Source organism: Parus major, chromosome Z (genome assembly GCF_001522545.3).
Source record: "Parus major isolate Abel chromosome Z, Parus_major1.1, whole genome shotgun sequence".
NCBI lineage: Eukaryota > Metazoa > Chordata > Aves > Passeriformes > Paridae > Parus > Parus major.
In genome coordinates this window covers 5,965,639-5,978,376 of record NC_031799.1, presented here as the reverse complement: position 1 = coordinate 5,978,376, position 12,738 = coordinate 5,965,639, and the positions used below count along the sequence as shown (strand labels likewise).

Genomic DNA, 12,738 nt, shown 5'->3' with positions numbered 1-12,738 from the left:
ATCAGAGAGTGTTGGTGAGTAATTATCCACGCTGTGATTAGAACCTAGGCATCCTCACCGCCCGCCCTCACCCACCAGATAATGCCCTTCCTTTGAATGAAGCTGCAGGCACAGGCAGCAATTTAAACAGAGCAGCTCTGAGGTATATTAGCCATTGCAAATAATTCAGAAGGAATGGCAATGCTTGTGTTCCTTTTTTTTTTTTTTTTCATTTGTTTGCTTAATTTGCTGTTAACTTTTCCAAATCCATAGCAGAATGTAGAAACTAGCACCACTCTGGCACCCTTGTCTCTGCAAGATCTTTAGGTGCCTTTTCTGCCAGTGTTCCTAAGGGTTGACTCACTTCTTTTTTTTCCCTTCCTGTCAATTACTAAACTTGGAGTTAAATAATTTCTAAGATACTGGTTTTTTTGGTATCAAAATTGGCTGTATTCCCTCTTGCAAATAAACACGAGGCAATGGTAAACTTTTAAGGACTTTGCCAAAGGATTTTTGTTGGTTGTCTTGCCCATTCCTCATTTCCTCTGCTACTTTTCTCATTTATTGCCAGTATCTTGAATGAGATTTCTTTTTCTAAAAAGAAAAAAAAGATCCATATAAATAATAATAAAAAGAAGATAGGAAGAAGGAAAGCAAAGTAAAAAAATAACCAAGCTCCCTCTGAATGCACAGAAAAGGAACAAATCCTACAGAATAGCATAATTGAATAACAATATATCTTTATAAAAGAGGGTGAAAAATTGCATCTTCATCCATGTATTATTGAAGATGGAATACGATCAAATAAATCGTGTTTAAAAGCAATTAAATGCTCACAAAAGAAAAACACTTGCCCTGTAAACTGAAAAAAAAAGGCATAATGACATGCAAACCTTCTTGAAACTACCATATGGACACTGGAACGAGAACGGCTGAAGCTGAATGGTATAGCAGAAGGAGAGAACTAGCTTACCTAGGCAAGGCAGCCTACAGTTGCAGAGGGAGTAGTTAGGAAATTCGGATGGAGCCAGGTCTGTGTGTCTGGGTTTAGGTGAGTAACAACCTTAAGTCAGTCACATTGCGTGCGATCGGCCGCTCCGGCTTCAACCAGCGGCATCTTGCAGAGCTGCCCGTAACTTCGGGCCCAATCCAAGCACAGCTGCCGGCAAGGTAGAGTTTTTTCTGGACTTCAGCAAGCTTTGGGGTGGGTGTGTGACTGCTCTGCAAAGTCCTCTCTTACCAGTTATACATTTTACACAGTGTAGAACATATGTTATTTCCACCATGATTTCTCCCCCCATCCCTTAAATGCTGATAAAGGTGTGGGGGGAAAAAAAATTAAACACTTTCATTGCAATTCTGTGTTGAAAAATAACTCTCTGGGATTAATACCATTTTGATGGGGGCTGAAGTTTTTGACAAAAATGAACCTCACTGCAAGAAGTTTCTCAGGTACCTGGCTTTTGTGCACCTGCTGGGCCAAGACCCTATCCTAGAGAAAAGCAAATCTGGTTTCTATCTGCATTGGGTGAAATAATGAGCAGGAAACAGAGCCTAGGCAGGAAAACAGAATTTTATCTAGGTGAACTTTCAGAGAGGTGCAAACCAATTCAATCTGCTCGGCAAAGGTATCTCACTCTTCCCCCTGCTTCCTCCATGCACCATTTCAAAGAAGTGCATCTTTACCTTATTATATTATTAGAATCAATCAATATTATTAATATTACATGTGGGCAATTCTGTAAATTCTTCATAGATCTCCTCCCCACCTGTTAACAGCAGGTACATTATACAGTCTCTGGTTAGATTGGTCAACTAGGCTATCAATAGTCTTAATAAGCAATACCTATATTGTGACCTTTTCTCATAGAACTGAATCTCTCATATAGAGCTGTCAGATTCCTTAAAGAAGTATTGATAAGCTCATTACTATATTGCTACATATAATTTTAGGTGTGATTTTCACTCACCCTGAAGCATCTAGTAACCTAATACTTTTTTTTTCCCTCCTAAAGCATTGGCCCTTTTACAATTGATCAAATAGTGAATTAGAGCATTATAGAGAGGAAACATAATCAGGGGATTTCTACAAGCACACTGTGATATATCTTTTGATCTTCTGACAACCTTCATCCCTCTCGATCCTAGGGAGGAAGTGCTGTTTTATAGGGATATTATTAGGCTGATGCTGCTTTATACATCTACCTGCAAGAAGCTACCGAGTCCGACAAAGATATTTGTGTGCGTTTGCAGTGAGTGATGCATATTATGTGATGTGAATCTATCCTTAGGGACTGGAAAGGAGAGGAACTATGTGCAAATGTGAGTCTGCCCTTTCGATACATGCATGCATACACAGTCCCAGTGTAGTATATACACAGGCATTTGAATTAGAAACAGGCCAAATATGCAGTCAGATCTCATCAGACCAACTCTGTCTGCAAATCTCCGTTTTTATTCTGTTTGAAGAAGCTTCATGTCCAGAGTTATCTGCCCCGGTGCACTGGGAAGGCAGCCTGGTAGCCTCTAAAATATTTTGGAGGCTCAGACGCAGAATACAAATAAACCAGAGATAAATGAATTAAGTGTGACTGTATCATTAAAATAGTACAATGAGAAAATGGTTATGTATCATATTAAACTCTGCATATAATTCCAGGAATACCCTCTTAAGTCATCTGCCACTTTCACGTATGTTCTCTGTACTGTCTTTTAGAAAGGAATTATTTCGAAACCTATATTCTCCTGTCTGTACTGATTGCATGTTTTCATTAACATGCACATAAAATAAGTAATTACATGTGTGTGATATACAAATGTCAGGCATTCCTATCTCACTGCATTTGCAGTTTTCCAATAAAAGTTAATTCTCAGCTACACTTTTTGTGTATTCTTATTTTAGGTTTTTACGTTCTTTTTTATGTTTTCTGGTTTTAAATAAGGAAATTAAACACCTTAACCATGTAAAGGGGTAGGAATAGTCTGCACTGCAAACTGCGTCTGCACCACACCTTGTTCTACCAAACCATAAACAACTTTCCGTGAACAAAATACTTTGAAAGACCTTACTGTGAAGGTGCCCATCACCACAACTGTATATCCCTGGAGGCATCAAAATTGCCAACAAAGTCATCTATTAAATAGTTAATGGTAAACAATGACTTTCTGTGTTCAACAAAGGAGGGAGAAATAAACAGATAAGGGTGAGGTAGATCGAAATCTGCATGCCTCATTGGCTGAGCTGTCGGATATTTCTAATACATCTGAAGGGTTTGTTACTAAGAACCTGTTAAGTATCTTTAAACCTTTGATCTGTAGCCAGTCTTAACAAAGGTGACAATTAATTACAGGAGAGTGCATTGCAATAAAGTTACATCGTGGTCAGTTTATATATACTGTCCAAAGCTGGTTCACAGAAGTCACTGTCAATTAAAGTCTTCTGGAGTCCAGTTCATTATCAATTTTTCCCCCTTACCTTGATCAATATTTTTGGCTGCTTCTGCTTGACAAACTTAACACAATGTCTATATCTATATGTCTTGCCATTCATTTACATGGAATAGATGGCCGTATATGATTTATTTTTAGCTACTACGTATGGTCAGGCTCTTTATTTGAGAGGTTTAGAGCTCTCATCCATCTTTATTTTAAGGAGCGACAATAATAAGCCCTCTCTTCCTTCAAGGAGATGTCAGTTGGATATAATGAATGCACATTAAAAGCTGCATTCACCTGTATGTGCATTCAGGCTGTGGCTCACAGTGACAAAAGCAAACAAATGCAATCTCTGTGGTGACATCCTGACTCCAGACCACACCAAGAGATGCAGCGCTGACAAAGTGACTCAGTAGATCCTGAGGTCCCCAAAATGTGACAATGGCTCCCCAGGAGGTAAAGAGAGACCCTTTAATACATACCCTGTAATATATACCCCAGGTCAGTAAGTGGAGCAATGGTGGAAGAAATCCATAACTTTTACTCACCATGGTTAATATTTTTCCCTTTTTCTGCAGCAGATTTTAATGCATAAGGGTCAGTCCACCATGACAAACACTGGCAACAGTCATACAAGCATCGGTGAAGCATTTAAGTGAGTGAGAAATGTGGCAGAAATCAGGCTTTTGTCAGTTCTTTAGCTTTGTTTTAGTTTTAATTCACTTACAGAAGTAAAGCTAAGTTAACGTACAAGCCAACAAGCGCAGAAATTAGTAGCATTAGCTGCAAGTGATGAAGTTTGCTATGTGAAACCCATAATCCAGAATTTTAAAAGGGAATGTGAAATATGGAGTAAGTGCAAACCTGCAGCAGGATTTCCAAATGTGAAGCCACCTAAGCGATGACAGAAATCTCACTGCGTTCTGCCCAGCAAGCAGGTAACAGGCCTTTGCTCCCGAAGTAAAAGTGACGCAGGGATTAATGAAGCACCAGTTACTTGTTAAAGTTGGGGTACAACTTAGTTTCCTTAACACCCTCCCTTGCTTAGTGCAGACTCCTATGGGGCAGAAACCACATGGTGCCTGATGGACAGGTCACATTGAGCTCTGCAGCCCCCTATTTTTCTGGAATATTAATTTGAGGCTAAAACCAACACCTGCATGGGTCTTTAGGCATCTGATGCTTTCTCTCTGTTTTAAATGCAGGTAAACGGTCCAACAGCCTAGATCATCTCCCCCACTTTTTCTCCCTTGGAACCATTACTGCCTGTCGCATAAACCCGCCTGGGTTCACACTTGATTGACGGGAGGGACAGTAACAGCTCCTTTAGTGTCGTTATGGTCTGTCGGGTCAGTGCGGCTGGTATGCATGCGCACAGGGTATGCATGATAAAAAAACACCCTGATGTCTTGCTGAAAAATGTGGCTGCATACTTCCAGCTCTTAAGACTGAAGGAGACCCTCCTTGATCACTCAAACCCTTCCATCCTTTGCTCTTGACCACCATGAATAGAGAGTTCTCTGTCTGCCCTCCCTGACAGGAACAACCCGCCTTTCGGTTGAGCACAAGACACTTTCCGCAATCTCGCTCACTCTTTACCCAGACAAAATTTCCAGGTGCTTTCTGACAATCTCCTTCAAAAGGCTATTCCATCAGCTGCCTGGCTTTTATTTTGCTATGCAATTTGAATTCTCTGCTAAAGAAAGCCCTGTCGGTGGCACTGGCCACTAGCAGATGCGGGATACAGGACCAGATGAACCACGCTTCTCATGCAAGGTGACAAGGATCCTCAATTTGTCCCTCTACTTCAGTGCTAAAATTTCCGATCTTTTCTGGTTTGATATAGGAAAAAAAATGACATAAAACTAAACCAAACTCTCCCCTGTTCCTATTGTTTCTTGCAGAAATTAGTGAGTTTCTGATTCACCCGTTAATTAAAACCTTGGTAGGTTTTAATAAATAGGGTAGGGATAAATAAATGCTATGAATTTTAGTTGTTCCTAGTTAGTTTCTTTTAAAGAAGAAAAAGTACCCTTTTTTATTCCATAAAATGCCCAAAGGCACCGGCATATGTAGATATTGAGGGACAGAAGCAATTTAATCTATAAAGGTGCAAGAAATGTAAGTCTAACCTGGGGAAATGTAAGAGAAGAAACAAAAGCTGTGGACACGTAAACTTTAATTTCTTTCTTTTTTACACATTAATGTAACTTTTAAACAAATTCATCTTGTAAGGATGATTAGTTCATATGGTAGTGGGACTAGCTGAGGAACAGCTTTCAGTGCAAAACTTGACAGGCAAGCAAGAGATCCCAGAAAATTAGAGTTTGTATTGGAAATGCTGACATAACCGTAACAACAGCATCATAACTGGCTGCAGCTGCTTTTAGAAACCAGAGTCCATGCCCAGACCCCTGAAAAAAAAGAGTTAACATATACCTTTCTAATTTATGGAGCAATCTTGGCTATCTGTTTGACATTATCAAAACACATAGGCACTCATAAGTGCAGCAGATTTTAATGAACAGGGAGTTGTTTTTTTATTCTCTTCCATCAAGCTATCCAATTGCATTGTGATTGTTTTAAGGGGTTGTTCCTTAGACCTAAAGCTTAAGTCTCCTCTGTTTTATTCCAGTTTATTTGTGTGTTTACCTCCCTAAAACTTGTTTGGTTTACTACTGTACTAAATGCTGTATGTGTTGCTTTCATCCAGGCAAGTCTTATGTTTCAATTATGGAGGAGTTTATTCAGCACCTGTATTGCGTTGTGCTTCTTTCCAACTAAATTTCCATTTCCCAAAGGCTGTACACATGAATGTGTACACATCTCTTTTTCTATATGTATACACACACAAATCTATACATTTTTGCATATAAACATACACGTCATCTTAACTGAATGTTCATTTTCATTCCGCCTTTGAATTTCTGACATATCCAAAACCTTTATAAACATCCTTAAAGTTAACAAGGTTTTAATTTTTCTATCATCTATCTTTGTAATCAAACAGAACAGAATATGATGAATGGAAGCCTTGTTTCCCTATCCCAGAGGTGTCCTAAATTTCAAAATTATTTATACTTTTAAGAAAGTAAAGCTGTAAAAGAACTAAACTATTCTCTTCATACCGCATTTTTCTATCTGCATTGAATGCTTACAGAATGAGGTCCGGGTCAGGTAGGAGAAACACCCCAACCACGGGACTGCAGCAGTGTATTTTAAAGAGGTTTTGAGGGGTCTGTGCTTTTTCCACCCCTAAAAAAGTGATGAAAGAGTGTTGTTGGTCTCAAGTCTATGCAAGACTCCTGCTTTCCCAGTGCACACTATCTCCACACTTTAAGTGCGTTCGCCCGCATGTGTTTCAGTAAATCTCAGTTAAGAGTGGAATGCTGATTTCTCCTGACTTCCTAAATAGAATATTATGGAGACTTGTGTGTTTTAAATTAAAACATTTCACAGGCCTTGGGTACAAGAAAGCTTCAATAGAAAAGACTGTTTAAACCTGTGGGGACAGTCCTATATTTAGATTACATTAATTCATAAATATTATACTAAATACCACTTAAATTGGCCTTAAATGACTTGAAAGATAATGCATTATAATATGGCTGTCCTGAGAGCACTAACCTTTATATCTCCCAGTAACTCAGCCTTTAAGCATACTCCACAGCTAGATAAGATGGGGGGAAGTTATGAATGAGTGTCTTGCTAAATTGTTAAAGTGTGATTACTTAACTCAGTGCATGTCTGTGCGTGTATGTGTGAGCGCGTGGGTGGGTCAGCTCAGCCCCGGTAGATTTCTACCCGTGGAAGAGCACACAGCCTCTTCCCAGCCCTACAGCAAAGTACCAGAGCAGGAGCCTGTTCCTGTCCTGTGTGGAGAGAAGCAAGGATGGGGGAAATATGGAGTAGCTATGCTTGTGCCATGAAAGCTTATTTTCTCGGGGATCTGGCAAGCCTTTCCCGCCTTCCCCCACATGCTGCTTCCCCCGTACCCTTTCTCTCTTTGTGTATCTGCAAGAGAATCATAATCCCCTGCCTCTTTGCTGGTGTCTGTACTGGTATCAGCCAGAGCTGCTGGTGAGAGAACCTGGGACTTCACTCTTTTTTTGTGATAGTTTTGCTTGGAAGAGGACGTCGTAATGTACTTTAGGTTCTTAATTTTCAATTTCCTCCTGCTATACAGGGGAACCACAATAGGATATCTTCATAACATTTTCAAAAATACACATCCTTTGATCTTGTTTCAATGGATTTACACCTGAAATTACTCTGGTTGCTGTTCTTTTACTTTAAGCTAATTCCTCTCTCTTCCCTTCCCCTAGAACAATCCCACCTTCTCCCCCTCTATACCCAAGGTTTGCTCTCCGCACACTTAAATAAACTACTGCCTACTATTAACCCTTCAGGGTGTACCACTGCCACAGCCTCATCCTCTGAATTAGGAAAGAAATCAACTGAGAGTGATGGATCAATTAATGTATAAGCATTATGCATCTCTTATGGAAAGCATCTTGGGGTTTTGTATTGCCAACCTACCCCTGTGAGCCAAGTTGGACTATCTTTGTGCAATTCTTCACCTACGCCTGCAAAGCAAAGCCAAAATAAGGACATCTGAGTGAATACAATGCTTCACATGACTGCATTTAGAGAAGGGAAAAGAGAAAAAATAGATTAAAAATGAAATAAAATGAATAAAATAATAATAAAAAAAAGCCAAACACAACCCTCATCCTTCAAAGCCCCATCACGCTTTTTGACTTAATAGTAATTAATCACTACTGGCAAGAAAGTAATTTTTTTCCAGGTAGCCAGAGGCACATTTTTATCAGGATTAGCTAATAAATCAGCGGCATCGCTAGAAAGGAGTTCAAACTCTTCTCGGATGTACTAAATAAAACCGATCTTTGAAATGCTGGCAACTCGATGTCTATTGAAGCTTCGCTCAAACCCTAGCCCGCAAAAAAACAATCATCATCATAAATTTTCTTTACAAAGTCCAAAACTTACAGCAGGTTAAAAACGACTGCTTTGAGATGAACTCATGCAATTTGGTTTGATGAGGTGACAAGATTTCCCCACCTGGCTTTTTTCCTAGGTTGCATAACCTTTACAACAGAAATGAAATGAAGGGAAATGAAGTTAGTATCTTGCTTAATTCAGGGATATGTGTTAAACACATCCAAGCAAGATAAATGATCCCTCTCTCTCTCTCTCTCCTCTCTCGCTCTCTCTCTCTCTCTCTCTCTCCCTCTCTCTCTCTCTCACTCTCTCTCTCTCCCCCTTCCTGAGTTTGTCTCTGTGAATGCAGGCATACACTAAAAGCAAAACTGAACTGAAAGAGGGACAACTCAAATCTATGAAACAGAAGTTCGCGCACAGAATGATTAATTTCAGGTTTAAGGTAAAACATAGCAAAATAATAAAATCTCATCAACAAATCACAGTAACCTCCCACTACCAGAAGAAATAGTTTATCGAAGTGTTAGCTCAAAGATTTCCTCTACACTATGTTGAGTGATTCTCTTCAGTGTAGCTTTTACTGCTGTTATTTTTATTTTACAGAAACGCTAGATAATTTTTTGCAAACACATGCACACATACACATGAGCTCAGTGTCTACTCTCACTATTAGACAAAATCTCTCAGGACTTTTCCTTCTCTGCACTTCTTACTATTATTTTTATTGCTTTTATTAATAATTATTATAGTACGGGTGTCGTGTTTAAATGATGCCCATCAGACCTTGATGTGGCTTCTAGGAAGACAGTCTGAAAAGAAAGCACGGTTCAAAAGAGCTACACTGATCATTTTAAAAATGAAAAGGGTGTTTGTAGCGACTGGCAAGAAAGGATGGAAGAAATATCCTGTAACTTAGACTGAGTCCCTAGCCCCCGAGCCCTGTATATTTTCTCTAGCCTGTGTAAAACTGGTACTTTGCACTGTCAGGGTATATTTTCATTCGCGTTTCCTCAGAGTGGAAGCAAGGAGGGAAGTGAGTGGGAAGGGGGAAGATATGCCTGCTAAACATGCCGTTAAGTTCAAGATTTACAACTCGCCAAGGCATCTGGAAAGCTGGGAAGCCAGTAATGCCATTACCGGTGACTGTCACTGCCAGGAGTCCACCAAGCTCAACTAGACACTGGTACTGAAGCTGTCCTGTAAAAGATACAACTTCCACTCTCCCTGTGGCACCGTGCAAACGCTTTCTCCTCCTGCACTCAATCTGGAGTCACACCCCAATCACTTCTGACCAGTCTTTTTCTTTTCCCTTTTATTTTTTAAAAAATAAACACACACACACACACACATACACAAAATCTGAGTTAATAAGGTGGCTTATATCACTCCTGGTTCTCTCCTGCTCTTAAGCGGGGCTACCATGCAAATTATCTTCAACTTCCTCCCTGTGAGTCCTACTTTCCTACCCGAGGATCTGAGCATCTCTCCCCCACTACACACACCCTCCCCCACTCCCAAAACAGAGCACCATCTAATCTGATAGGCACCTCCGGAGAGCCTAAGCTGAGCAGGGAAATGAGCAGGCAGAGATGGAGCAAGTGAGGCACCGTGTGAGGAGTACATCTCCACTACCTTTAGAGAAAATCTAAAAAGTTCCCGGCATGGACTTCAGGCACATTAAAGTAGTGTTTAGAATATGCCTGGTCAGAGACTTCTTCCCTCTGGAACTAAGCTGCCTCCCGTTCTTTCTGTCTTGCCTTCTTACACACATACACACACACACACATAATGTGATTTTGTGCACACACCCCTGCCCCGCTTGAGATGGGCTTCTTTATTGTTGTTTATATCCCTGTTCCTGTCTTCAACAGAACCAAAATGAAATATCCCTCCCGGAGCAACTCACTCTCCTCCACTTCTTGCATTGTAGAGGACTACAAATTATAAATGTGACAGAAGAAAAAATAAGAAATTCCCCAAAAAAATTTAAAAAGAAAAAAAAAAGAAAAAAAAAAAAGAAGGAAAGAAGGAAAGAAAGAAAATAAAAAGCCGCCGGTGCCAGATACAGAATAGTTGTAAAATCGGGGGTTGCCAGCAAACCCAGGGACAGACAGACGGACACACACCCCCTGGGCTGACGAAGAGCGGCTCCCGAAGGTAAATACAGAGCACCCGCTCCGGCTTCAGCACCGCGGACAGCTGCCGCCGGCCCCGCGCCCGCGCCGCCGCTCGCCCGGCGCTCCCGGGAGCTGCCTCTCACCCCCCAAAAAAGCGGGGAAAGAAATAAAAATACTAATAAATAAGCCAAACGGAGCTGACTCTCTGCCCTGACTCTCGCTCTTCTCTTCCCAGGATGGGTCTATTATTTCTCTCCCTGCCCCCCCAGCCTGCCGCCTCCGCCCCCGGGCCAACCAAAAATGAAATAAAATGAAATGAAATCTAAAGGAAAGAGAGAGAGAAAGAGGGAGCCAGGGAGAGAGAGGAAGCCTGCCTTTCTTTCCCGATCTCTCCCGGGAAAGTTCAGGAGGTAACTCACCTTTGTGCATGCCAGTGAACCTGTCCTTCAGCACCGTCAGTTCATAGATCTTCCCGAACTCCTCGAAGAGCGGTTTGAGGTCTTTCTCGTCCAGGTTACGGGGGATCTGCCCAATAAAGAGCTTAATGGCATCGTGGTCCTTCATTGGGATGGTGGATGGGTTTCCGGGACTATGGTTTAATCCGTTCATATGCCCGTTGGTGCTGGGGTTGCTGTGATTGCTACTCAGGCTGGTATTGTCTGGTTGTCCGTTTGCTAACGTGGCCATCTTTATATACATAGAGAAAATCTTCTTTCCTTTTTTTCCCCCTCTTCTTTTCTCTCTCCCTCCCTCTCTCTCCCTCTCTCTCCCTCTCTCTCGCTCTCTCGCTCCCTCTCCCTCTTTCACACACACACACACACACACTCACACACACACACACTCCTCCCTCTCTGTCTCTCTCTCTCTCTCTCTCTCTCTCTCTCTCTCTCTGGGTCTGATCTGATTTTTTTTTTACATTGAAGATCTGTGTCCTTTCCGTTTAAACAGGCTGGATCGGTTCAAATTCCCAGCCAGACTAGGGGGTGGGGTGTGAGTGTGTGGATGTGTGTGTGTACGGGGAAGGGAGGCTAGGGGTGGGGGATTGCTTTTGCCTCTACTCTGGCTAAACCCCCTCCTCCCATCCAACCACCCCCCTGTCTGTCTGCCCGGCACAGGCTCAATGGTATCTTCCAACACAGCCCCCGGCTATAAATAGCACTAGGCGCATGGCTCTTTGAGAGACAGTCAATTTCTATTGTGCCAAGTGAGCAAAGGGGAACGGTTGCGTTTTTAGGACCAATGATGATGATTTTTTTTTTTTTCCTTTTCCTTTGCAAGCCCTCCGATCAATCGCTGTCGTTATAATTTCAGTGATCATCGGGAAATCTGCCTTTTTATTTGAGAGGGGAAAAAAACCCAAACCCAAGGTGTTCTGACTTCTTTCTGTTACGATGATGCCTCTTACTTATTATTTACTCTTATTATAATTTCGCAAATGATAATAAAAAGCAGTTCAGATACGGACGAACCCCCCGGCTCAGAGGTTGCTTTTGCTGTTGTTGTTGTGATTGTGATGTTACAAGCTCTCTTTACTATATCTGTTCATGTTGCATCTAGAAAAAAAAATGCATGCTCTTTAAGCTCTTTTTTTTTTTTAATATAAATATGTTACTGATGATGACATCAAACTAGGAAAGCACAAACTATATTATTGTAGCGCTTTGGAGAGAGACAAAAAATATCGAAATGACTGTTGTTAATTTTCGTGCTGCCGATATTTATTTTATGTACAGTCAGTGCGGGCGTTATCTCCTATACGGGCTGTGTGTGTGTATGTGCGTGTGTATATTGGAAAGGGATTCATTAGTTAAGGTTTTCTTGCCCGACTTTCAAGCCATCAGGATATTTTGTCTGTCTCTGATGAAAACATAAATCGTATTTTGTAGTCATCAGTGATCGGGAGTTGCTTGTCCGAACAATGCTCTCTAGACAAAGTGTACTGTATGGTGGAGACGAAATCAGCTCTTCTTTCATAGCATTTGGGGGTGGGGAGGGCAGGGAGCCTCGGATTAAGGACACAACTCCCCCTTGTCCCCCAAATAATAATAACAGTAATCCGGACAGTAACAAAACAAGGCTCTGCGTGCGCTCAGAGCAATTTCCCCCTTGTTGTTTTCTCTCCCCTTTCCCTTTTCTCCGGTTCTCCCGCTCCCCGTGCGAGCCGTGCGCGGATGAAGCTCGGAGGAACACCAGCAGGCGAGCTCGGAGCAGCCTGCGAGTTACCTGGCCTGAACCCCCTCTCCCC

At 41.6% G+C, this 12,738-nt stretch overlaps 1 protein-coding gene across 16 annotated transcripts in view; it reads right to left on the bottom strand.

Annotated features, from left to right (window-relative positions):
- The window catches only part of CELF4 (CUGBP Elav-like family member 4), a 705,470-nt gene extending 694,128 nt beyond the window's left edge, over positions 1 to 11,342 (bottom strand). For all 16 annotated transcript variants that reach the window (XM_015653356.1, XM_015653359.1, XM_015653357.3 and 13 more), the window contains exon 1: positions 10,913 to 11,342. In XM_015653356.1, coding sequence (XP_015508842.1) covers positions 10,913 to 11,192 — 280 coding nt within the window. In that variant the 5' untranslated portion in view covers positions 11,193 to 11,342. The remainder of the gene's footprint in view (positions 1 to 10,912) is intronic.
- Between the last annotated feature and the right edge of the window lie 1,396 nt (positions 11,343 to 12,738).